Source organism: Halteromyces radiatus (assembly GCF_025201355.1).
Source record: "Halteromyces radiatus strain CBS 162.75 chromosome Unknown BX664scaffold_1, whole genome shotgun sequence".
Taxonomy (NCBI): domain Eukaryota; kingdom Fungi; phylum Mucoromycota; class Mucoromycetes; order Mucorales; family Cunninghamellaceae; genus Halteromyces; species Halteromyces radiatus.
Genome location: NW_026251687.1, coordinates 4125425 through 4151504, shown reverse-complemented (window position 1 = coordinate 4151504; position 26080 = coordinate 4125425). Strand labels below are relative to the sequence as shown.

General features: G+C 34.2%; 10 protein-coding genes across 10 annotated transcripts; 6 read left to right on the top strand and 4 right to left on the bottom strand.

Moving 5' to 3' along the window:
• Positions 1-69: 69 nt before the first annotated feature.
• BX664DRAFT_377617 (retinol binding protein receptor-domain-containing protein) lies at positions 70-4184 on the top strand (the record flags this gene model as incomplete). Its single annotated transcript, XM_051548783.1, has 20 exons — positions 70-136; positions 290-349; positions 413-454; positions 519-694; positions 777-978; positions 1058-1100; positions 1364-1428; positions 1495-1584; positions 1643-1686; positions 1751-1802; positions 1888-2165; positions 2238-2374; positions 2448-2505; positions 2630-2807; positions 2900-3002; positions 3081-3130; positions 3217-3330; positions 3427-3722; positions 3786-4022; positions 4091-4184. 20 exons carry the CDS (start codon positions 70-72, stop codon positions 4121-4123), a joined length of 2325 nt encoding a protein of 774 aa, XP_051405659.1. The 3' UTR covers positions 4124-4184.
• Positions 4185-4191: 7 nt separating this feature from the next.
• BX664DRAFT_322809 (Sec23/Sec24 trunk domain-containing protein) lies at positions 4192-8567 on the top strand. Its single transcript, XM_051543567.1, has 14 exons — positions 4192-4471; positions 4617-5168; positions 5202-5438; positions 5501-5767; positions 5840-6141; positions 6205-6408; positions 6517-6748; positions 6825-6974; positions 7060-7344; positions 7430-7624; positions 7697-7818; positions 7889-7976; positions 8044-8147; positions 8216-8567. The coding sequence occupies exons 1-14, from the start codon at positions 4213-4215 to the stop codon at positions 8495-8497; spliced, it is 3279 nt and encodes a 1092-aa protein (XP_051405658.1). The 5' UTR covers positions 4192-4212; the 3' UTR covers positions 8498-8567.
• A 104-nt stretch (positions 8568-8671) lies between these two features.
• Positions 8672-12209, top strand: BX664DRAFT_33163 (uncharacterized protein). The gene is made up of 14 exons (XM_051545172.1): positions 8672-8751; positions 8861-9017; positions 9088-9226; positions 9304-9405; positions 9492-9627; positions 9696-9817; positions 9885-9973; positions 10059-10170; positions 10247-10848; positions 10921-11146; positions 11212-11561; positions 11658-11763; positions 11831-11917; positions 11986-12209. The coding sequence occupies exons 2-14, from the start codon at positions 8931-8933 to the stop codon at positions 11994-11996; spliced, it is 2169 nt and encodes a 722-aa protein (XP_051405657.1). The 5' UTR covers positions 8672-8751; positions 8861-8930; the 3' UTR covers positions 11997-12209.
• Positions 12088-12774, top strand: BX664DRAFT_238046 (uncharacterized protein; the record flags this gene model as incomplete). Its single annotated transcript, XM_051540194.1, has 1 exon — positions 12088-12774. A coding segment is annotated over one exon (687 nt), but the record flags the coding sequence as incomplete, so codon positions are not given.
• Positions 12775-13106: 332 nt separating this feature from the next.
• Positions 13107-15035, top strand: BX664DRAFT_368908 (uncharacterized protein; the record flags this gene model as incomplete). The annotated part of the gene is made up of 3 exons (XM_051548599.1): positions 13107-13706; positions 13777-13963; positions 14059-15035. Exons 1-3 carry the CDS (start codon positions 13137-13139, stop codon positions 15033-15035), a joined length of 1734 nt encoding a protein of 577 aa, XP_051405655.1. The 5' UTR covers positions 13107-13136.
• Positions 14995-16685, bottom strand: BX664DRAFT_322804 (uncharacterized protein). Its single transcript, XM_051543566.1, has 4 exons — positions 16425-16685; positions 16263-16364; positions 15971-16139; positions 14995-15902 (listed from the first exon to the last, which is right to left on the bottom strand). Exons 1-4 carry the CDS (start codon positions 16608-16610, stop codon positions 15247-15249), a joined length of 1113 nt encoding a protein of 370 aa, XP_051405654.1. The 5' UTR covers positions 16611-16685; the 3' UTR covers positions 14995-15246.
• A 189-nt stretch (positions 16686-16874) lies between these two features.
• BX664DRAFT_377616 (Ppx/GppA phosphatase family-domain-containing protein) lies at positions 16875-18851 on the top strand. Its single transcript, XM_051548782.1, has 2 exons — positions 16875-17277; positions 17350-18851. The coding sequence occupies exons 1-2, from the start codon at positions 16893-16895 to the stop codon at positions 18834-18836; spliced, it is 1872 nt and encodes a 623-aa protein (XP_051405653.1). The 5' UTR covers positions 16875-16892; the 3' UTR covers positions 18837-18851.
• A 478-nt stretch (positions 18852-19329) lies between these two features.
• BX664DRAFT_382514 (uncharacterized protein) lies at positions 19330-21738 on the bottom strand. The gene has a single exon (XM_051549056.1). The coding sequence runs from the start codon at positions 21708-21710 to the stop codon at positions 19338-19340; it is 2373 nt and encodes a 790-aa protein (XP_051405652.1). The 5' UTR covers positions 21711-21738; the 3' UTR covers positions 19330-19337.
• Positions 21739-21967: 229 nt separating this feature from the next.
• Positions 21968-22432, bottom strand: BX664DRAFT_249159 (transcription initiation factor TFIID subunit A-domain-containing protein; the record flags this gene model as incomplete). The annotated part of the gene is made up of 3 exons (XM_051540273.1): positions 21968-22080; positions 22144-22258; positions 22352-22432. Coding segments are annotated over 3 exons (309 nt in total), but the record flags the coding sequence as incomplete, so codon positions are not given.
• Positions 22433-23999: 1567 nt separating this feature from the next.
• BX664DRAFT_382512 (surfeit locus protein 6-domain-containing protein) lies at positions 24000-25967 on the bottom strand. The gene is made up of 7 exons (XM_051549055.1): positions 25861-25967; positions 25658-25747; positions 25465-25551; positions 25161-25398; positions 24843-25093; positions 24598-24774; positions 24000-24515 (listed from the first exon to the last, which is right to left on the bottom strand). The coding sequence occupies exons 1-7, from the start codon at positions 25891-25893 to the stop codon at positions 24165-24167; spliced, it is 1227 nt and encodes a 408-aa protein (XP_051405650.1). The 5' UTR covers positions 25894-25967; the 3' UTR covers positions 24000-24164.
• Between the last annotated feature and the right edge of the window lie 113 nt (positions 25968-26080).

Here is a 26080-nt window from a genome sequence, read left to right as displayed (position 1 = left end):
CAAATATTATTTTGTATAAATTACTTGGTCATTTTATTTTACTTTATTTAAAATTATATAAAGATAACAATGTTGATAGTCTATATATTATCATTACTTTTGATATGGTGGATAGACTTTGGAATCGTACAAGGAGGTACTACCAAAAAAGGAAACGTGACTAACAAATAAAGAAAAAAAATATACTAACTATAATGTATTACAGTAGCATTTACTACAGAATGTTGGGAAAGGTTAAATGGAAAACAGAATTTATTAAATGATGGAGGATTACATTATCTTAATCAAGGGGATGATGGTTGGGTAACACGACAAAAGGATGATTGGATTTATTATCAACAACAATATGGTAAATAATATTATATGGTGAAAGTAGTCTATGGTGTGACAAACCTTCTTTTTATTCTTATAGTCAATGTATCTCTTTCAAATTATTATCTATCTATTGCTGCAGGTAAATACAGTATTATCAAAATTAAAATTATAATTTATAATAATGAATATGTTTTTTTTGAAAGTTGGTGGATGTATAGGACAAAATAGATATAAGTCAAGTGGATTTCTATATCTAGATGATGGTCATACTTTTGATACTACTGGAAAAAAATTGACTTCTATTGCTGATGAACCTTTAATACAAACAGTAGCAATAAATACATCTTATATGCAATATTTTGTGGATGATTATGCCATGGTCGGTATTTCAATTGTATTTCTTCCCCTTTCTTCTTTAACCTTCCTGCTTCTTTTTTTTTTTTTTTTTTTTTTTTTTGTAGAACCTTACTTTCTTACCCAGTTGGGAAATACCTGATAAACAAGCTGTAATATATGAAATCTCTTTTGATCGTGCCATTGTTGTTACTTTTCAATTTTATGACTTGGAAAAAAGAAGTATCTCCAATTTATCTACAGGAGTTTTGATTGATTCTCTGGCTATTCCTGATGTAACTTTACCTCCATTGACCCGTTATATCGAAAGTGAAAGAAAAAAAGAAAAAAAAAAGGACATGAAAATAATATATTCTTTTCTATAGACAATATCCATTTATGGTTCAAGAGCTTTCCCACCGTGTTTCTCCTATATCTATGCTGGTCTTTATGTTGACAAAGAAGCATCTACTTTATACAAGACATGTTCAATGTGTATGTAAGAAAAAAAAAAAAAAAGAAGAGGTTTATTGGACTTAACTTTTTTTTTTTTTTTTAGTATCAAGAACATTTCAATATCTTTCCCTAGGAAACTTCATTCTGATACCATCCACTTTTGCTATCATGTCTTGGCTTTCTAACTTTAAGTTTCCTCCGTAAGTCTATCTTGTATTTCAACTTATTATTTTAACGCGTATTATCTTATATATTTTAGACCAACTCGATTTTTAAGTCGTCAACCTTCCCATCCAGTTCTTTTGTGTATTTTTCTTATGATTGGTAATTGTTTATAACATTATATTTTACAATAAATATATTCAATTTAATGTTTTTGTGATAACTTAGGCTCCTTTATATTTACTCAAGCATGGAATGTGATCAATAGTCAATCAAGTATATTTCATGAATGGTTACCACGTGCAGCCAAGATCATCGGTAAAAAAAAAAAAAATCATCAAAATTTTATATTTTCTAATTATTATTCCTTTTTTAGAATTGTTTCTCTCTTTCTTTTTATATGCTGTATATTTTTATCCTGTAAGTGATTTAAATAATATCAATAATAAAAATAAAATAATATTGATTCTTTTTATTTTGTTAGCTCTTTTTATGTTATCATGCAAGTATTAACTCAAGAATTGCAAATATATTTGGTAAGTATAATATATATATGTATACTTGACAAATCTTTATAAATGACCGTCTTTTATATATATATATATATATATATATATATAGGTTGTTACTGTGTTATTGTCCTATTTGGCTTAAGGGTGACAGTAGATCTTCCATCTTATGTGATTACATATGCTAGAGATCTACCATTTCTGATTTTGAATGCCATCAATGCTATATTCATCCTCATTACCAATTTTATTGTTATCACCTACTTTATTGTTCGATCTATTACTTTTCAACCCTGTGATTTATGCCATTTGGAATTCCTGCAAGTCAAAGATATTGAAGAAACCTATGTCAAACAACTTTTTATGAGGAATCATCCTAACAAGATCAAGGTAAAAGTGATGTAACATTTAAATCATTATCTCATCTTTTTTTTTTGTTTTTTGTGATTGCTTGTCAAATAGAAAGTACCTCCTTTATTACAACGAATAAAATCATTTTATCGCCAACGTTCATGGAAAACTTTAACCGACATTGAGAAACTTCAATATATGTGGAAAATATGGATGAAAAAGTTGCTTGGGATTAATGAACATATCAGGTAAGCCATTTTTTTTTATCATCAAAAAAAAAAAAAATATTCATAATCTGACTTATCTTCTTTATATCGATAGAATTCCTTATCCTGTCAAGATTTCTCTTTCAATTCTTTTGTTTTGCTTAGGTCAGCTGGTATGTATAATAAAAGGAATAATCAGTTCAAACAATCTGAAATAGAATAGATAGACTAACGTCTCTTTCTTTTTTCTTTTAACAAAAAATAAAAATAAAAATAAAAATAATATAAAAATGATAGGTACCTGTAGTGTTGATTCAACTTCTTGGTGTTGGTGGTACTGTCCCTACTCATATTTGTCTTTGGTCTCCTTACCTTGCTCAACTACAGTATCAACCCAATCCTATGAAGTTTGCCGAGAAAACTTTTTTATTAATGAAGATCGCCGTTTATCTTACTGTCCTTGGTGCTGGTGGATGTATGTTGTTTTATTACCTTCCTATTTTTATATTTTGATAGTTCCTTTAGTACTCATCCTTTTTTTTTTCTTTTTTTTTTTTTTCTTTTTAGATTGTATGATATATACGTTGGGTATATTTCGCCGTGTGACCAAAGATATCACTAACCTTCGACGGGGTAACTATGGATTATTCAAAGGAAAAAAGAACAACGAGTAAGTGCGACTAATATAGTTGTCTCCAAATGAACTATTGATAATTGACAACTTGTAATTTTTTCTATGTATATAAAGCATAGATCTCGATGATGCTATCCGATTTATGGGCGTTTGTATTGGATTTGGTAAGACTCATAATAGAATGGTTGGAATTTATATATATATATATATATATATCACCGTTATTCTCATTTTTCATGCTCTTTATCAGGCTTCACAGGGACTTTATACTGCATGCTGGAGATCGCAATTATTGGAGTATTTGTGGTCATGGTCATTCAATTGGAACGAGCAAGGGATTATGTCCTTAGCCATCTTGGATATGGTAAGGTGATAGAAAAAAGAAAAAAGAAAAAAAAAAAAAGAAAAGGAAAAAAAGGAAAGATGGATTTACACAACACATTCATTTTTATGAGTATAGGTGCTTTTTTCGCTAGCTTCTTTATTGCCTTTATTGTCCAAATGATTCAAAAACGTATCACTCGAATATTATTTTTAAGTAAAGAATCTCATTTTGAAATCAAGAATCGATCTCCTTTATTACACTATTGGTATTTTATGATGTTTACCTCTATGACGCGTGCCTTGACATCCTATGTTTTGAGAACCCTGAAACTACTCTTACGATATCCTTTGTTTAGTGTACGAGTGGATCGAAATGCTGAAACATGGAGTGTACGACGTGGTGATGGTGGATTTATTGGTTATTGTGGAATGGTAAGGATAGGAAATATAGATACTCTGTAATATACTTACCTCTTTTACTTTTATCATTGAAAGCTCAAAGCCGAACATTATTTTAATAATCCTGTGGTGCTAGTTTTTATTGAATGTATCCTTCATCGAATGGTCAAGAAACAACGTATCTTTGGTTCACTCTGTCAGAAACACTATATCAAATTGGATTTGGAAAAAACAACATCAAAGAAACCTAGTCAGGTAGTATCAAATTCTGTGGCTTCTTGTCGTGCCAGAACTCGTTGGTTCCTTGCGATTACACTTATAAACAATCCTGTTGTAAGTATATATAAATATATATCTGATCCTAAACTATTTCAAACTTATTCATTCTTCCTTTATACTAGTTACGAAGGGCTCGTAGATCAATAAATACCTGATTACCTTGAACACTGTGTATCATTTTTGTCCAGGATGAAATAAAGACATTTTGAACTCCGGTTTTTTTTTTTTTTTGATTTAACACTGTATGTTACTTTTTTTTTTCTTTCTCAATTTCCTTTTTGCTTTCTTGTCTTTTATTTGTACAGTTGTGTGTCAAATGAATAATGGAATACCACCTAACTCGTCTCCCTCACTTGCCAATCCGACGCAACCTGTTAGTCGACAAGGTACACCTCAATCTTATCGACCACCAACCAACCCTATGATGCATCAACAATCTCCAGGACGACCTACCCAACAAACCTTTGTCCCGCAACCAGCTGGTGCTTTACCTATCCGTCCGCGTAAGTGCAAACATAAAAAAATAAAAAAATATAAAAAAAAAAAGACAAAAGATATGCATTTATTGTCATAAAAGTTGCTTATTAAAATTTTATCTTTGTATATATTTATATTGTTGTTTGTATTGATACCCGGGCTTTTTACTAGAAACACCACCATTGCCAGTAGGTCATCCACAGTATGCCACCCCGCGCCCACAATTTCCAACTGGATTTGTTCAACAACAACAACAGCAACAACAGCAACATTTACAGCAACATTTACAGCAACATTTACAGCAACATCCTCCAGTTCCTATTCCTCCTTCTCATCAAATGCAACAACGACCACCTTCACCTTTTGGTAGTCAACAACATTCTGGCCGTGGTGGAATGTCTCCTTCGGTAGTGTCTGTACCTGTTGCCAACTCACCAGCTGCTCCCGTTCATCAACTTCAAAGTATGACACCTCGACAAGGCTCACCTGTGCCCAGCCAGCAAGCTCCTTTGCAGACAGAGGGATCCTTTTCTCAACCTCAGCAATCAAGGCCTGGTCGTAGTAAACGTGTTTACCCTACTCAAGGTATCGAAACAGCCAACAATATTCCACCTACTCCTCCACCGAAAACAGAACCTGCTATACAGTCACTCAATTCAGCTCCTCAACAGCTTCATTCACGACAAGCAGCCGCTCAGTATCAACACAATCAACAACAACAACAACAGCAACAACAACAGCAACAACAACAACAACAACAGCAACAACCTCACGGTGGATACCCCTATCGACCAATAACACCAACCAGTATCGTCGGAGCAACAACCCCAGGACCTACCCCACCACCAAAGAACAAAATTGATCCTAATCAAATTCCTGCTCCTACAACTGCACAAATGAAAGATCAAGATCTTTATCAACAACAAGAATATGGAACGTGTTCCAAAGAACCAATGCCACTAGCTTGTACGGATTTCAAAGTGATTGATCAAGGTAACTTTATGGGAGAAAGTTTACCCAAGAAAGAATTCTCGTTCACTTTTCTTATTCTCTAGGAAACAGCAACCCACGATTCATTCGTAGTACTCTCAAAGAAATTCTCAAAACTGCCGATTTATTACGTGATACCAAGTTACCCTTTGGATTAGTAGTTCAACCTTTGGCGAAATTGCATGCTCAAGATCAACCTGTGATTTTTGCTCCCACTACTGAAGAAGGCCCTGTTCGATGTCTCCGATGTAAAGCCTATATTAATCCATGGTGTACCTTTATTGATGCTGGACGAAAATTCACCTGTAATCTTTGCGGATTTGATAATGATGGTAATATAAAAGATAAAAAAAAAAAAAACTCCCCCTATTTCTCTTTATAATCTTTTTTTTTTCTCTGAACAGTACCTGCCGAGTACTATAGTCCTTTGGATATGACAGGAAGACGAATGGATATGGATCATAGACCTGAATTGCAACGTGGTACAATTGAATTCCAAGTACCAAGGGAATATTGGACAAGAGAACCTTCTCCTCTTCACATTGTCTTTGCTATCGATGTCACTTGGAGTGCTATTCAAAGTGGAATGCTACAAACGTTTTGTGAAGCCCTCAAGACAATCCTATATCAAGATAACAAACTAGATCCTCACATCAAGATTGCCATTCTAACCTATGATACTACTGTTCATTTCTACAACTTGAATGTATGTCATTAATATTATAAAATCAAAAAATACTTACTATTCTTTTACATCTATCATTTATAGTCGTCTTTAGCTCAAGCATCCATGCTAGTCGTATCCGATATTGATGATATATTTCTTCCTTTGCATGATGGCGTCTTTGTAAACCCTCAAGAATCACGGTCTATTATCGAAGAACTATTGGATTCCTTGCCTAATCTTTTTGCTGATAACAAGAAACCCTCAGCTGTATTTTCACCTGCAATCAAAAGCACTTTAGCCTCTCTGGTAAGAATGTAGAAAGAGACAGAAGAAAAAAAAAAAAAAAAAAAAAAAAAGAAGAAGAACAACGAATCTTTGGTAATGTACATCGTACCAACTTTTTTTTTTTCTAAGAAATCTACTGGTGGAAAGGTTTGTATCTTCCAAACTCTTCTCCCAACCTATGGACCTGGTTCTCTGAAAAACCGTGATGATGTCAAACTGTATGGTACGGATAAGGAAAAGCAGCTGTATACCCCACAAGACAATGCTTATTATGATTTAGGAAAAGAATGTGTTATGAATGGCATTTGTGTTGATCTCTGGCTATTCCCTCTTCAATCATATGTTGACGTTAGTACTCTCGGTAAGATTAGACATAAACATGTAAAAAACGGATTTACTTTTCTTATCTTACATTTTGATAAATATATATACACTAGGTATCTTATCTGCTCTGACTGGTGGTGATACCCATTATTTCCCTGACTTTGACAAGACTCGATCTGGTCATATATTTGTATCTGATTTGGCACATAGCCTGGAACGAGAACAAGGATATAATGGTGCTCTACGTCTTCGATGTTCAAATGGTAAGAGAACAAAAACAAGAAAAATGGCAATGTTTAACCACGTCCCTTTTTTTTTTTTTCTATTCTTTTTTTTTCATGATCATAGGTCTTGTTGTTAAAGATCATTACGGAAACTTTTATATGGACAATGCAACTGATATCGAACTGGGTGGAATGGATGCAGACAAATCATTTGGATTTTCTATTGGTTATGATGGTAAATTAACTGACAATGGTGAAGCTTACTTCCAGTGCGCTTTATTATACACTACGCAAAAAGGTGAACGACGGGTTCGTGTACACAATCTATCTATTCCAGTATCAACTACTGTTGGAGCAACTTTCAAGCAGGCCGATTTTGATACTGCCATTAACTTGATCACAAAACGAGGTAGTTAAATTATTTGGAAAAAATAAGTCATATATTTTTGATGATGTCTTTTCTTTTTTAATTAACTTTTTTTTTTCTGTTATAGTTGTAACGGATACTGCCAAACGGGATATTGAAACGATTTCAAAAAATTTAGACAAGGAATGTGTCAATATATTGACAGCTTACCGAAAATTCTGTGCTTCATCAGCTGCTCCAGGTCAACTCATCTTACCAGAATCCTTCAAAACACTTCCTTTAATTGGACTATCATTGAAGAAATCGCAAATTTTACGAAAAGGTAACTTCTTAAATAATAAATATTATAAAAGATAAATAGGATCTTATTTTCTCTCTCTCTCTCTTTTTTTAGACTTGTCTTTGAAAGCTGACTATCGTGTTCATTGTATGCGCAAATTGAAAAGTATGGGTATAGCTGGTACAACAAAATGGTTTTATCCTACGATGATTAAGTTAGATTTATGGGTGACACTTGTAAGTCCTTTTTTTTTCTTTTTTTTTCTGATTATATGTTTTGAGCTTACCTTTCTTCACTTTATTTTAGAATCCTGAAAATGGAAGCTATACGAATATATGGCCACTGGAACGACTCTCTTATTCACGACTATCAAGTAATGGTATCTATTTAATTGGTAAGAAAATGTTAATACTATGTTTTGATCATACAAATGGTGATATAACCATTACTTTATATATTAGATACTGATGATACACGATATATTTGGGTTGGAAACAATATATCAAAAGAAATACTTGAAGGACTTTTTGGTGTAGTTCAGTTGGATCAAGTGAATCCTCATATGGTAAGTCACACTATGATCTCAAAGAAAGAATCTAGATATATAATATATATATTGGTTTGTACGAATAGGTTGAATTACCAAAGTTGGACAATGATTTATCACGACGTTATCATATACTTTTGGATGGAATTAAAAAACAAAGAATATGGGCACCTAGGCTTTACGTGATTCGTCAAGGTATGGATATAGAAAACGAATTTATCAAGATCATGGTAGAAGATGAAACATTTGGTCAAATGAATTATGTGGATCATCTTTGTCTTATTCATAAACAAATTCAAACGGAACTGGAGAAGGATAAGCAAGAAACTTTTGTAGCTAGTACTAGTTATTGGGCCCATAGATATTAGAATAATAAAAAAAAAAAGGATATTTTATAATAAAGATATATTTTATACCATCTTGTGGTTGCATGAAAAATTTGGGCGGTGTTGATCATTTTCTCTGTTTGTGAGTCTAACTTTTTTTTCTTGATTTTTGGTTCCGCTGATCTTTTTTTTTTTTTTTTTTAAACCTCTTTTTCTCTCTTCTTTACCTCCTCCAACGCCATTCCCGATTCAAGAAGAAGCTTACAAGAGATCAAATTGTATCAAATAAGTTAGAGGTAATGGTTGAAAACTAACTATCGTTTTATAAAGAAGAAAAAGAAAAGTCAAACTTCGTAATAGAGAAAATAAATGCTAATTAGTTGATATTCTTTATTCTTTTTATAGAAAGAAGAAAACATCTTTGAAAAGTTATCTTCTTGTCAACAATACTTTTTTATACAACCACAGTAAAAATATGGAAGACAATAAAACAAATGGACACAAGGATGTATTATTGGATCGAAGACAATTGGATCAAGTGATGAAAGCAATCAACAAACAAGTTATGTTCAACAAATATATATTTAAGTAAATAAAAGGAGGCCTAATGTTTTCATTCTTTTTTTTTTTAGATTTCACATGCACAATATGAATATAAAGATAGTGGAGCTTTACAAGTAGAAATGGACGAATTGTTTAGTTATGAAGAAATCAACACGTTATTACCTCGTTTAGTGGCTAATCGACAAGCGAGTCTATTGCAAATGAAAGGTACGTAATACGCTAATAATATGAATTCAATGATATACTTATCATTCGATGGGTTTTCTTGTGCGTTTGGATGATAGCAATAGAATTAGATATCTGGATTGAACAACTATTGGATCAGCTAGAATCTGGATATGAACAGAGGATACAAGCAGCACAAGGTTTATTATATATTGCTCTAGGTAAAGAATAAAAAGTTTAAGGAAAGACATGATGACTATAAATTAATGTCTTTTTTTTTTTTTCCTCCTTGTTTCTGATCTTGTAGGGGATTTTGATCAATGGATTAATGATAGAAAAAAACACTTGGATACAATCATCAAGAATAATGCTTTACTATTTGATCGAGGTGTCTTTCATTCTGTACATCAGGTTTTGAAACGTGCTTGTAATCAACTATCTAGGTAAAATACATAAATAACATAAATCCTTTGATAATAACTTTATCTATTTTATGCTATATATATATTAGTTCAAACAACAAACCTATTGATAACAACAAAAATCTACTCTTCGAAATTGACCTCTATTTGACCATCAATTATTTGATTATTGAATCCAATCGACAACAAGGTCGTTTCGAAAATGATCAAGGTATAAAAAAAAACTTAAGAATTTATCAATCAGACTATCAATATGGACTTTCTTTTTTTTCTTGTAGATCTATTGGAAATGGATATTTTGAAATATCTCTTTTTGATGTTGGCGCGCTTGAAAGATGGGTTTATGCAATCTTTTCCGATGAAAAAGGTATATATATATATATATATATATATATATATATATATATATATGTAAACTTTGATCTTATTTTGATATATGATTTTTTTTTTAGTTACTTTTACTCATATCGAAGGTATTATTAGCTACTCTTGGAAACATACAAAATACCAAGGATATGAAGAATGAAGCTCGAAGAAGACATGGACTGCCAATCAAAAGGAAAAGTAAGAGAGTGAAATGAAAAAAAAAAGCATATACATAGTGAACTTAATTTCTTTGATTTATTGATTTATTCGTTAGCTCCTATTATTAAATGCTCACATCGAGATCTATATACATTCCAAAATGATCTTGCTTCTCGATATCCCACATATACGCCATCCAATATTGAATCAACCATATTCAGCAATATATCACCACTGACTATCAAAGCCAGTTCAGCACTCGCCACAGCCATGGGTATCAGTAATGCTACAAAACAAACAACCTTACCCTACCAAGTACTATTCCCTCCAAAACAACCCAAAAGCAACAACGACAACAATAAGCAAGCAAATAATCCTGGTGTTCAAGGAAACACTGGACTTGCTAGTGATGATCCTTGGCATTCTTCACAAACAGTGGTACTTCCATTATTAGAAACTGGACCTAGTCTTCCCGTTGGTCTCAAAGAAGCCAATGCTACATATCAACAACACTTGGAAATTTCGCTAGCAGATTATCAGATCTTGATGGAACGGCAACGCGCGATACAAAAATGGCAAGAATTGGAAAAAGAACGGACAACATATAGTAATGATCAGATAAGGTTATCATCTAGTGAAAGAACAACAACAACAACACCAATGGACGAAGGTCAAGATTCTATCAAGGACAAATTCGATATCATTGAACAATTTTATGTAAATCAAAAAAGATGTATAATTGAAACAAGAAAAAAAAAATATTGACAGTGATATTTATATTTCAAATAGGCATCCATCGCACCTGAATTACAAGGTATTGTGATCGTTCTACTTAAACAACTTTTGACAACAGCCACAGCAAAATCAAAACCGACGAGCAAGAATAATGGACAACAATTATATCAAGATGGAAAACAAATCAAGGAAACAACAAGCATGGACAGACATCGTGAAGTATTATGCAAAAGTATTTCTGCCATTTTATTGTTACTTTTGAAATGGTTCAAGATCTCACGTAAGTTAATATCATTTTAAATTTTAAAAATCTGAAATCTAAAAAAAATAACGACTTTTGTATAGATGTACTGAAATTTGAATACTTGTCTCAACTCTTGGTGGATTCTGGATGTATGCTTTTGATACTCAAGATATTTGGACTACAAGAAATTGGAACTTTAGCAAGCATTAAAACAGATGCGGATGAATATGGACTCTTTCGACAGATGGAATCCCTTCAACCACAGTCGAATGGAATAGCAGCAACAAGTAATGGGTCTTCCTATGTGTCGCCACCTCTATCTCCTTCCTCTGAATCACATTATACCAACGAACGAAATCTTTTTTGGATCATCAACTTGCTTCATGTTTTGCAAATGCTATCTAGGGACAAAGTACATAGGATCATGTTATTGGTACAATACAAATCATCGGTAAGAGAAAACAAAAAAAAAAAAGAAAAAATATGATAATTTGATACTAATAAGTATAAACTGACTTTTTTTATTTGTATTCATATTCTTGGTCAGGCAATCTTCAAACGAGTTCTCAAGATATCACATCCTGTTGTAGAATTATATGCTTTGAAAAATCTGAAGAATCAAATACCTTATCTGGGGAGGAAATGGCGATCCAGTAAGTATTATTTCATTATCAATGAAGCGTACAAAATTATATTTAATCTTTTTTTTTTTTTAATAAGGTAACATGAAAATTATATCTTCTATTTACTTTCGATGTCCTCCCGATTTCCGTGATGATTGGCTGATTACAAGAAATGACAAAGAAGGTGATTTGGAAGAAGGGAAAGCAGAAGAAATCAACCTTCGAATGCTTATCAGGTTATACAATGGGCAGAGATATCTTAGTAGGCTACTTCCAGAAGACGATAGTGCACTATATGATCCTATTAATGGCAACGATATTCCTTTTTCAACATCTCTGGTCTTGGAGAAAGGACACGACTTGGATTCTTCAGCAATGTTTGACGAGAATGATCTGGATGACACATTTAAGAAGGATTATAGTCAATGGTTGGAAACTGAAGTTTACAGCAAAAAAAACCAATGGAAATACGGCAAAGACAATCATGATGATGATGATGATGAATACCTCGACAACTATCATAAACAAAAGGCAAACACAACCAATTGGCCAGGAACACCTATTCCAGCATCACCTATCTGTCGTCCGTTAGACAATGCAGGAATCTCTCCAACAGTACTTGCACAAGAAATCAATAAACTTTATCATGAAGAACTGAACAGGGAATTCGACATGAACGGATCAATGAATGGGAAGGAAACCAAAATCAAGGATGAATGGGACGCACCAACCATACCAACAAACTATATGGGTGAATTCATTTATACCAATAACAATAACGACGATGATGATCTTTATCCTGGTGATGATGATGATGATGACGATGATTATGATGATGACAAGAAATCAACACGTTGGTTAACTGATCCTTTGGTAGATGTGAACTGGACTACCTTGACTGAAGATGAATTTGCCAAACGACTTGCCATTGTGGAAGAAAAAACAGTACGACGCTGGATGAATGTTGACATTAATGATCCTCAATATATCAAGGTCCTGGACACATTTGAAAAATCAGAAGAAAGTGGATACGATGAATGGGACACGACGGATCCTTCCTTGGAAACATAGTCATAGTGTATACATATTTTACTGTTGTTATTATTCCCTTTGTATTTATCCTTCACAATGCAATTGATCATTTATTTTTTTTGGTCCTTTTGTACAAAGTATACATTTTTTTTTGTTTTACATATCAAAATAAATTTAAAAAAAAGTTTATATATTATCTTTATCTAATGATTTGTTTGTTTAAAACATAAATGAACCATCATCAAGACTCAAATGAAGCCTTGGTTTCAAATGAAATGATCGTTTTATTTCTATTATATCTTATTTTCCTTTTTTTTTTTTTTTTTTTTTGATCGTGTATATATAAAAAAAAAATTTTGTTCTTGATAGTCATGAACATCGAAGATCATATCGATGTACGTAACATGAGGGATCCAGAGCATATTTTCACTCATGAAGAATTTAGCCAATTGCGCATTGCACGGCAATCAGCAGCAGCGGCGTCCGTGGTGTTTACGATGATAGCGATATTATTATTTCTTTACTTGGTATTGTATCACCGATCAAAGGTAAATCGCATGTCTTTACGGTGCGCGATGTTTTGTTGTCTTGCCAACTTTGTGGAAAATGTATTTTTTATCATTATGATCAACACCAGAGGCGATACGGTGTTTTGTTCAGTCGCGGGTTTTGTCATCGATTACTTGGCCATCTTGAGTGCCACCTTATTAACTTTGATTGGCATCAATCTCGTCCTCATCTACGTCGTCAAGATTCGAAAACAACATGTGGTTGAATATTATTATTATCCTTGTGCCTTGTTCTATAGCGCTTGTGGCTTGATCGGTCCTGCCATCGACCGTTATCATATTCCAAAACCTGCAAATACAAAACCTCTCCATACAGATACTTGTTGGTATATCGTCATTGTCAATCATCGTTATACCGAAGCTTTCGGTTATGTAAGTGATGCATCATCTGCTTTATAAAAAAAAAAAAAAAAAAAAAAGTTCATTGTATAATATGATATAGATGTGGTTTTATGCTTTTATTTTCTTTGCCACTGTTGTTGCCCTGACCTGTTCTATTATGGCTATCATCAAATTATTGATCGATCATCAAGTGATTCACAAAGAATCAAAAGAGGATCAACATACCAGTTCACGAAAATTACCCACTTATACTAGAGTCATACTACGATGTATTCTATATCCATTTGGTAATGTACCCTTCCTTTTTTTTTTTTTTTTTGTACCAATCATCTTACCTACAATACTTTATTTATGATGATGATTATTTTTTTTTTACTAAAAGTGCCATTGATAACCAACTTTTGTGGATTTATACAACAATGCCTTATAACGAAGCCAGTGGTGACACCAGAATTCTCTTTAACTATGGCCAGTTCGATATTGCATGGATTAGGTGGATGTTTTGTGGCATTTATTTTTTTGAACGATCCAGGGATAACGCATATGGTAGCGGGATGGTATAATCATTGGTATCATAAATATGTGATTGAGTATGTGATGGTGGAAACCAACGGAGGGTATTATTTGAAGGTGATAGATCCTTTAGAGGAGATGGATGATCAAGCCACTGTTGTTATCTCCTTCGTTCCTGCCAAAGAAGTGAAAAAAAAGAAAAAACAAAAAAAAGAAAAACGACCAAAGTATAGACCTTTGTTTTGTTGTCATGAAGATGGGGATCGTGCCTTTGTGCGATCTTATCAAACTGGTGGGGATGGTAGTAATAGGAATGATATTCTCCTTGGCACAGATGAATCATTGGTAACATTTCCCAGAAATGTGTATAGGGGACGACGGCAAGAAGAAGAGGATCGTCATCTTTATCATCATCATACATTGTATGAGGAGGATGTAGATAACATGACACTTCAACGGATTCCTATGCGTCGACTTAGACTAGACTCATCCGCCGTGAGTCAATATATCCGAAGCAACGCATTCAAGCCACAGATCTTATTGGAACGTACTTTTGCAAATGGATTCACCAAGGAAGAACAGATCAATGCTTACACCATCGTCATCAGCGATCAACACAATGATTATATCTTTGTTCGCTACCCTTCCATCCATCAAGCCAAATTCAATCATTGGTTGTTACATGGATGTATGGGTCGTCTCTTTTATAGAAAATCAAACCCTCTCACTCAAGTTCGTATACCCATCTCTCAAAATGATCATCGTCATCATCATCATCATCATCATCAGTATCATTATGAGCATACTCAGGTGACACCCATAGCTGATCGTACCGATGTATTATAATATACCCCTTCTATTCCCCTTGTAATTCTACTTTGAATCTAATGGATAAATAAATAAATAAAAAAAAAGTTCCGAATGTTTATTTGAATTGAAATGAAAAAAAAAAGTGATAAAATACAATAATAATAAAAAAAAAAAAAAGTAAGATGGTATATGTAATAAGATGTATGTATACAAAATAATATATGACTATGTGAATATTGTAAATAAATTAAGAGTGTGATTGCATCAAACGATTATAAATGATATGCCGCATGTTTTCATCATAATCTTCATCGTCGTCATCATTGCCGTCCATTGTAGATATAAAATGTGGATATCGATGAGCCGATCGTGATGACCAAGTTGCAACAGAATGAGCTAAAGATGCTACATCATCATCATCAGGTATGGATTGTTGCCGTGGTCGAAGACGTAGTCTGTCCGAGGAATACTGACGCAAATTTGGATGAGGTGATGGAATGTTATTTCGATGTTGTCTATAAGAGAATGTTGATCGCTTGCTTCTGGTACTGGCTCCACTACTATAACTTTCATTTGATCCATTATTAAGTCGATTATTCATGCTGCTATTGCTGTGATTATTGATTCCAGGAATATTGTTGTGAAGAGATGGTGTAGGTGTTGTTGATTGATTCAGATGGTATCCCATTTGATTAAGTATAGCTGCTAAATGCTTCATAATATCCAAATATTCCTGTTCCGTTGGTGCATGTTCACTGAATCGAGCCTTTTCGTAACCTTCTAAATAGATTCGTCCAAAATCAATGTCCATAAGTTCTTGTTGCATTAGAAATTCAATATAATGTCGAATGGTAATAAAAGGTGGCCTTGCATATTGTTCATTGATTTCAATGGCAGCTTTTTCTATAATCATTATGAATGAACCATTAATAAAAAAAAAAAAAAAAAAGATCATTCATATTCTTTCTTACCAATAATCGTAGGTGTCCTTGAAATAGCACGTTTAAAATCAACACCTTCAAAAGTTTGAGTACCCGGTTTGGCCCAGCCCAATTGCTTGATATCACTTGGCAGAGGTTCGGCTTTTTGACGAATATAACCCACAAGATGGAACCCACGTTGCACCTGAAGAACTACCCTCTAATTAGGAAAAAAAAAGAAAAAATCAGTTGATGATAATCCAAAAAAAGTAATCAAATAACATTCACAAAAAGTTGCATAAGTTTTTTCTCCGACCCCTTTTTTCTTTTATTATAAATATACCCTTGGAAGATAACCAGTTGGAGTAAGACTTTTTGGAATCATTCGTAAGGATCTTCGTACATTGATCAATCGACTACAAGCAAGTAATAAAGTAGCAATGGCCTATAAAAGATGGAAAAGACATTGTGTAAGTATATCATACTCTTCTTAATTCTTACTTACTAATGCAAGATAACTTGTAGTAACTACAGTAAGACCACGATAATCAAAGTAACCTGAACTCGTTCGGTCTGATAAAGCTTGTATGATGACATCCACTGCTGATATAGCTACGCAAACACCAGTTAAAAAAATTAAGAAGAATAAAGATGCAGTATATAAATAATGAGTAGTTCGAGATGTTTTCATATTAGAAAATATAATAGAACCATGAGGAGTTTATTTAATAAATAAAAAAGATGAGTAACGAAAGAAAAAAAAAAAAAAAAAAAAAAAAGAGAATGGATCAAATCTCATTTTTATTGTATTCACCATTGATACCAGTCGGGGTCAAAATTCAGGTTACTTAAAAATCCTATTTTTAGTCTTTTTCTTTTCTGTTTCCTTTTTTTTTTTTTTTTCTCTTTCTTTTTTTTTTTTTTTTTTTTTTTTTTTTTGTTATTTCTTTTCTTCAGTTTTTTATCACCAACAATGACAAATACAGTAACAGGACCTATTGCTATTGTTGATATGGGATCTAATGGTATTCGATTCGGCATTGTTAGCAGTTTATCAAGACATTTACCTGTAGTTTATGAAGAAAGAGCTCCTATCTCATTGTTAGACGCCCAAGGGGAAGATCGTACTATACCGTTAGATACAATTCACGAAGTAGTCAAAAGTTTTTTACGCTTCAAGGAATTATGCAAGGATGCCAACGTTCCTCTATCCAATGTACGTGTACTTGCTACGGAAGCCACTCGGATTGCAACTAATGCTACGGAATTCATGGATAGTATCTTTCAAGCTACTGGTTGGACTGTCACTTTATTACCAAAACAAGAAGAAGCTCTGGTCTCTGCTTCTGGGATCGTAGGCAAGTTTATCTCTCTCAATCCAATTATTTAACTATATGACTAAATAATTTTTAATATATATATATCATTAGGTTCTTTTTATACTGTCAACGGTTTAACCTCTGATTGTGGTGGTGGCTCGGTAGAACTCAGTTATGTTATGTCTGATGGAAATGGTGTTAGTACTGCTCAAACTCCTGTGTCTTTACCATACGGTGCAATGGCGTTGAAGAAAAGATTACAACAATGTGAAGGCAAGAAGGAACGACAAGATTTATACCTTGAAGTGGAATCTGCAATACGTCAAGCTTTAAAAGAAACCGAACCACCAAATCAATTGAAACACAAGGATGGATACGAAATTTATATGAGTGGTGGCGGGTTTAGGGCTCTAGGATATCTATCTATGGCAAGGAAATCACACAAAGTACGAAGTAAAAGCAACCACAAACATAGTTCACGTCAACCTGATTATCCCATTCCAATGATCAATGGATACACTATCACTGGCAAATCTCTCAAGAAACTCGTACATCGATATAGGGACAAGAAAGCTGATCAAGTCATACGCCAAGTACAAGGATTCCGCATCTCGAAACGACGAGCTGAAATGATGCCTGCTGTTTGTCTTTTAGTATCTGCTATGCTGGAAGCCATTCCTATCCGACAAGTGCATTTTAGTGAAGGTGGTGTTCGCCAAGGTATTTGTTATCAAATGCTTTCCAATCAAGAACAATCTAAGGATCCTCTACTTACTGCTGTCAAGGATTATATCTCAAAGTCGGATTTTGCCCTGAACGAAGAAGAATATCAAGCTATCTTTGATGTACTGAAATCAGCTCTACCTTCTCCTTATTTAGAAACAACTCATCCTTTACAGCTTCATCGTTTGTTACCAGCCGCCATTCATCTTGCCAATTTGACATCACATTATCCAAAGGAATCAAGGGCCTTTGTGGCTTTTCATATCCCTCTTCCAAGCGGTCCATTGGCCAATGTCCCTGGACTAACTCACAAGGAACGTGCAACATTGGCTCTTCTTTTGGCATATCGTCAAGGTGGTGCGGTACCTGATCCGATCTTTTACAGAGTGCAACGACTGGTGGGCAAAAAAGGAATATCGGTTTGCAAGTATCTTGGACGCCTCATGGAACTCATTTATTCTGTATCGCCATTACATCCTGGGGTAGGCGTGTTACGAAGTGGATTGAAGTTCAGTACAGTAGTAACCGATGCAATTGCAACTGGAAATAGTGAAGATGAATGTACCAGCAACAACGATGAGAATGAATCAGCGATAATACAACCATCTGACAGCAACAACGATGATGATGACGATGATGATGATGATGATACTGAGGATGACAACATTCAAGATAAGACACTATATCCGTCATTAAAACTTCGTATCCAGCTACCTTCAACACCATCCACATACCTTGATGCACCAGCTATACGATCAATGATTGAAAATTTGGATAAGAAAGTCAACACAAGGAAATTTGATATTGATGACGAACAGAGGCGTCTTCATTGTCCCACATTATTCTCTGTAGATATCTCACAAGGATTAGTTTAGTTTTTTTTTTTTTTTATGAAATAAAGTGTATTATTTTGATGATGGTATATTTGATATGTGACGAACTGTGATGATGGATGTATGAATCGTGATGATGATGATGATGATCACCCTATTGACTTAGACTGACCTAATACCAATGAACGTTAATATTTTATTTATACATTATTTTTTTTTTTCGTTTTGACTTTTTTTTTTTTTTTTTTTTTTTAAAAAAAAAAAAAAAAAAAAAAAACCGAGAAGTTACAATCCAGCTTCCATTAAAAAAGAAATAGAGAAAAATAAGATCATAAACGTCGTATAAGTAATCTATGTAAAAATATTGAAAAGGATGATGATTTATTAAAAAAAAAAAAAAATAGATAAGAATATTAAAAAAAGACTAAACTATAATACAACAACGATTAAAAAATAATAATACAAAAGAAAAACTATAATAACAAGAAGAATCATCGCCACCACAAAAAAAAAAAAAAAAAAAAAAAAAAAAGGAGGGAGAGATCATTGAGTTGAATATCGTCTCATATCTTCAAACACCAGAATATCATCAAAGGCATCGTTTGGATTGGTAATATTTGGATTGTAATATTTGGATCTTGGTGCCATATCCCTATCAAGCATCATCACACCTTCATAAAGATTATTGGCGATCTTGATACTAGGTCTACTGTTATTTTCATCGTCGTCAACTGAGATAAACCGTGCTTGTTTCTGTAGTTTCTTAGACTGAGCCCGATTGTCGATGTTTTCAACAAGAGTATCCAAGGATGATGATGTTGTTGTTGTCGCAGTGCCAACAGGTATATGTTTTTCTAATCCATCATTCGAACGTTGATGATGTTGTGTCAATTCTTCTTCCTGTCCTAGTGATCGCGTATCCATTGTATCCATCACAAAAGTTGTAAAAGGTGGAGAATAACTAGACTGATTCATTTGTTGTTGTTGTTGTTGTTGTTGTAGATGATCATCATGATATTGATGTGGTTGTTGAGATAAATCATTATCAGTACCAGAGAGAACTTGTTCAATTTTAGATAACATCGCAGTACATATATGATCTTGCCATTTGACTTCGGCCATGGAACGTAACATTCGAGCAGCACGCATAAGACCAATCCTAGATCTAGAAACCACGGTAGGATCACCATATTTGAGACATGACATGAGCATTTCCACTGATCGTTTCAAATCACCAGGCCAAGTTTGACAAGGAGCAAAAGCCACAACAGATTGCCGAGTAGTGATCAACTCTATTGAACTATCGATCATAGTCAGTACCGCCCGACGTTGTAATTGAGTCAAGACACGTCCATCACGAGGTAAAAGTCGTAGTGATATCAAAGCCACATCTGTACACCGTTCCATACTCACTGTCAAGCATGCTTCTGCCATATGTGAAAAATTGTCAGGATTCAGGGCCACATCATGTTGCAACATAGAAGGAAGATCTTTCGACCAGCGATCAATTTCCAATAAAGCACCATCGTAAATATCAGTCAGTTGAGCTTCTTGCTGAGGGTCCACCTGTTCAATTGTCTTGGTAATTCGTCGTCGTATCATCCAAATCTTGAGAACGTTGCTCCATACATGCACACCGGCCGTTTCATCCATTTCATCCAATGCACAAATCGTAGGTAACTTTAATCGTGAAAGAGCTTCATAATCATCTGATGGAGGATCAAGCATCGAGCGTGAGATTGTCCCTGATTCCGTCAAAAAGTGATCAATTTGAAAAAGATACCACCATACCCTATTGTTGAGTTCTGCTTCGTTGCTATCTAAAGATGACGATGATGATGATGATGATGATGATGATGATGATGATGAATAAAGAGGCTTGATATCCAAAGCTGCAGCCATACGGACAGCCAAAGTATGATTGATGGCCTTTTGTTCCAAAGGTAACGCGGTGGTCATATTGCATAGACTCAAAGCATAGATATGATGAATATGAGGTTGATCAAAACAGTCTGCCAAAGCATCACGTGCCATATGTGCCAATTTGGATTGTACAGAGTCAAGTACCGTGGGATCATGAAGATGTTTGAGTTGTGCCATGGGATGGTGAATAAAAACATGACGGACCCAAAAGGAAGCTATGGATAGAACAAGAGGATCGCTTGAAGGATCAGCCAAAGATGAATACCATTGTACCAGTAATTGTTTGGGACGAACAGGAAAGTAGTGATTCATACAAGTAATGAAACTTTGGACACAATCATCGAGTAAAACTGGAAGGATGGACATAACCCGAGGCCATTCTTGATTCACATAAATGATACTTCGTGCATAGAGTTCGCTGTGGAAGTGAATGTAAGGTAAAGATATAGGTTCCCATTTTTGAACTTGTTGTTGAGTGTCATGATTATTCTCTGAACTGTTAATATCGTCAAGCTGTTGAATCGAAGGAAGATGAGACAAACATTCCAAATCCAAAAGTTGAGATTGCATCGATGATTGAAGAGATAATTGCCCAAGAGTCTGTATAACATCAGCAATACCTTGCATACTATGAATGTTGATACTATATTGTTGGTCATCGTATCGTTCAATTGTCCAGTGTTCGTTTTTATTGTTGTTCTTGTTGTGCCTATTCAATTGTTCTACAACATTGTGAAGAACCAAGTCGTGGTGAGTATTGTCATTTGTCGTCGATGGTACTGAAGGTGGAGTATAGATACAGTTAAAAGGAGAATCGAGTCTGATAGGTGTAGTACGAGAAGAGGTAGAAGAAGAAGGTACAGATTTCGTTGGTTGATCAGACTTCAAGTATATTGATGGAGCCCTTCCACCTGCACTTTTTCGCATCTTTGGTCGCCTTGGTCGTTTTCCTTCTATCACAACACCATTGAATCCACCCAATACAAGTTCCATAAAGATTTAATTGTTTGGTACGGAAAAGAAAAAAAAAAAAAAAGAATGAAAGAAAGAAAAGAATAAAGAAAAAAAAAAGTTTGACTGTGTGGGGAAAAATATGAAACCAAGCATTTCATTTGTTTCAAAATCCGAAAAAAAAAAAAGAATACAAAATGAGTTTTATTTTTTTTTTTCATATATAATAATAAAAAATATTAAAACTAAAACTAAACTATTGTTCACTGATTATCTTTTCTAGATGATGATTGAATTTTTGCATGATTGACAGCTTGAACTTTGGCTTGATAACTTGAAGGTACGTTAGGTTTTCTTAAAGATCTGATATCGTCTGAAGCAAATCCAGGGATTCGAATATTCCAGTTTCGTTCTATAGAATTGGTTTTAATATAAGAAATAATAATAATAAATAAATAAAATAGATATATCTTACCTAAATGAAGTTGTAAATCTTTCACTTCTAAAGTATCTGATTTTCGATGTTTTGCCAGTCGACAGGCAAATGTTGTTACTGATTCAATGAATTCATCCGCTACTTCTAGTAAGATCTATAAGAAAAGTAACAATTTTAGAAATACTTCTCCCCCTCCCCCTTTTTTTTTTTTTTTTTTTTTTTTTTTTTTTTTTTTTTTTTTACTTACATCTTCTACTTCAGGTTCCAGACGTTCAGCAGGATCGATTTGTCCAACTAGTTCTTGAATCTTACGTTTGGCTAAAACACGGGGCACTCCATCAGCATCCAGGATGTCATTTGTTGCACTTTGAGCTTGAGCTTGAGCAGCCGCTTGAGCAGCAACCTGAGAAGCCTTCTTTTGTTGTTTCACAGTTGACGGGTTGGTAATTGATGTGTTTGTGCTTACATTTGTGCTTCCTGTTGGTGTAGGTGGCATGTTTATTCCTGGTGCAGACGATGATGAAGGTGTAGAAGGAGTTGTAGTATTGTTTGAGTTCATTCCAGCTGCAGCTACAGCAGCAGCAGCAGCGGCAAGAGTGGTAGCATTAGGCGGACCAGATATGTTCTGCTGTTGTTGTTGCTGTTGTTGTTGCTGTTGTTGTTGTTGCTGTTGCTGTTGCTGTTGTTGCAATTGTTGTTGTTGTTGTAATTGTTGCTGTTGTTGTTGTTGAAGCTGTTGTTGTTGAAGTTGCTGTTGTTGTTGTTGCTGTTGTTGTTGTTGAGCTGTATTAGTAGAACTGCCCGCAATAGAAGCTTGCATATAGGAAGAAGCGACTGCAGATGTTGCAACCATGGGAGAAGGAGTGACCATAGGAGTACCAGATATGGAGTTTGGTGATGAAGATGATGGCATCATATGATTCAAATGAGTAGAAGACATCGACACTGCTTGACCCGAAGAGAATGAGAACATCCCTGGTGATTGTTGCTGTTGATTTTGTGCTGTTGGTACGTTCTGATGAGTTTGTAAAGATTGATTAGAAGTCGGCACTGTTGCAGCTGCCATGAGAGGTCGTGGTGAAGCAGTACTATTGGCGTTGGTATTTCGTGGGGAGTTGGCAGCATTTGCAGCGGCTACAGCAGCATTTCCTAGTACAGATGAAGACATAGTTAGATCATAGATTAAAAAAAAAAAAAAAAAAAAAGAAACACGATATACATTAAACTTTTTGAGTTTTATACTTACGCATTTGAACGGGAGAAAATGCAGCAGCAGATGTGGCATTGGCAGAAGAGAAATGAGCTGGTGAACCAGGAGTTGAAGATCCAGTGGTATCTAATTGTTGTTGTTGCTGTTGCTGTTGCTGTTGCTGTTGTTGTTGTTGTTGTTGTTGTTGTTGCTGTTGCTGTTGTTGTCTCCTTAAAAAGGCTGCTGCTTGTTGTTGCTGTTGAAAAGGATGAGGTATAATGTTATTGAGTAATGTTTGGTAACTAACTAGTCTTTGTTGCAGATCTCTTTCTTGAGCGCGTATATGCTCCCTTTCTTCGTTGCTGATATCAGTTCGATCGGCTTGTTGACGCAATTGCAAAATGTTATTATTCAATCCTTCTATATTCTGACGATATTGTTGAATAAAAGCAGGCATCTGTTGAAGAATAGCAGCAGCAGTTTGTGGATTGTTAGCCATGATGTCACAAAGGAAAAAAAAAACCTAAAGGGAAAAAGGAAGGAAACAAAAAATAAGAAAAAAAAAATAAGAAAAAAAAAAAGAACAGTGAGGACATTTATGTCTATGTGGCTGCTTACGGAGTCTAAAATCCAATTGATCCTATTAACCTTTCAAAAAAAAAGAAACAGTATACTGTCTACAATATAAGTTTAAATAAAAAGAGATAGACAGAGAGATATGGTTTATTGTGAATATGATAATGGAAAAAAAAAGAATGCATGTTGTATAAAAATAAAAATAAAACTATGATAAAGAATAATAACAAAGTACAATAAAACAAGATAACTACAAAAAACAAATAAAAAGAATCTAAACTAATAAAAAAGGAATCTATTTTTTCTTTCCTTTTGGTTTCGCACTTGGTTTAGTGATTCTGCCGCCCTTGATCCTATTAGTTCCTTCAAACCCAGGTCTTGCTTTCTTTCCACCTTTCTTTCCAGACTTTCGGTCCTTCTTTGCATCAATACGCTTTTGTAAGTTTTCCGTTCGTTTCTTGATTTTATTTTGTTCATCCTGTTTGACCTTTTCTTCACGTTTGTTCCATTCTTGAGCACTCTTAGACTTGATCTTTTCTTGTCGTTTAATCGTCTTTTTCAACAATGTGGTGTCATCCTTGACCTTTTCACCAGTAGCCATAGCAATTGCCTTTTGCCATTCTTGCTTTTCCATAAGTGATTTAGCCTAAAAGAAGAAAAAGTATTCGTCATTATTGTCCATATTTCAGGTTGCTTACTTTTTTTATTATTATTGTTGTTATTATTACCTTTTCTTTATCTTCAGATTTCAGTTTATCCAGCTTTTGTTGTTGATTTTCAATCTTCTTCAATTGAGACTTGGCATCTACAGCACCCTTTTTCTTTTGAGGACCACCAACAGACAGTTTACCGAACACAAGTTCACTATCCATCTTTACAGAATCAGCTGAAACACCAATACGAGTCTAATTATAATACAAGTTAATGATCATCATAATAATATCATTGTAGTTTCTTTTTTTTTTTTTTTTACCGATGATTTAGTAGGATCTTGAACCAATTCTTCAGGTGCAACCTTATTTCCTTTTTCTTTTTGAGCCTTGATTGCCTTCTTTCGATCTTGTTTCTTCTTCAATCGTTCGGCCAGAATAGCTTCTCTACTACGAGCTTTAGATGTTCCACTACCAGGTGCATTGCGTTTTTGACGTTGTTGAATAATACGTTCATGAAGTCGTCGTTTCAGTTCACTAATTTCATTTTTAGGCGGCATTGGTTGAATAGGTTCTAAAAAAAAAAAAAATGAATAAATGTCAAGTCTACAATAAAGTACCACCTATTTTATTTCTCCTACCTGATGGTTGTTGATTTGATTCAGAGTCATCGACATCATCAGCAAGTCCTGCAAAGCTGGCATGACCATTAAGTGATTTTGATGAAGTGTCCATATCATCGTCATCGTCGTCTTGATCATTTTCAGTCACTCGTCCGTTCTGTTGCTTTGGGGTCACTTTGGTTACTAAATCTTGTTTGGCGTGTTCGGCTTGTTCTTGTTGGATTTCGGCTACTGTTCGTTGATTGCTAGGATCAAACTATAATAATATCATGTCATTAGTATCCTGTCATCACATATCCGTTTCTTTTTTTTTCTATCTTACCTTGGCTTTTTTAGCTTTTTTCGATGCTTCCTTTATAGCTTGTTTGGGTGCCTTTTTTCTTTTATTGTGCATATACTTTGAATCATTCTAGAAAACAAAAAGATAGACAAAAGGGGAGGGGAAGAAATAAAAAAAAAATAGATCAGTTCATCCAAATCAGATCTTTTGTATAGTATCTAATAGAGTAACTTACTTCTGCAGCCTCTGGATCAGTGATGTAAAACTTGATGGGTATAAGGTTTAATAAAGTATCGAGTGTATTGGAATGTGTTTCGATACGATCCTATAAAGAGGAAAGACCAAGTTAATAAAAAAAAAAAAAAAAAGAGAAGATATTGAACACTCGTTTTATCAGCTCCAACGCAAATAGATATATATATATATTTGTTTACATACAGATAATGAATCCAATAGTTGTGTTTGAACCATGTTTTTCAAAATAATAGTAAGGTTAAAGCACTAATGGGAAACAAGATAAAAAGAAGGGAAAGGGAAAAAAAAAAAAAAAAAAAAAAAAGTTCGAGACAAGAAAAGCGAAAAAAAAAAGAGGGTGGCGCTTGTTAGGTTACGGTCACAAATGTAGAATCGGATATCTAAAGACTTTGATTCCCGCTAC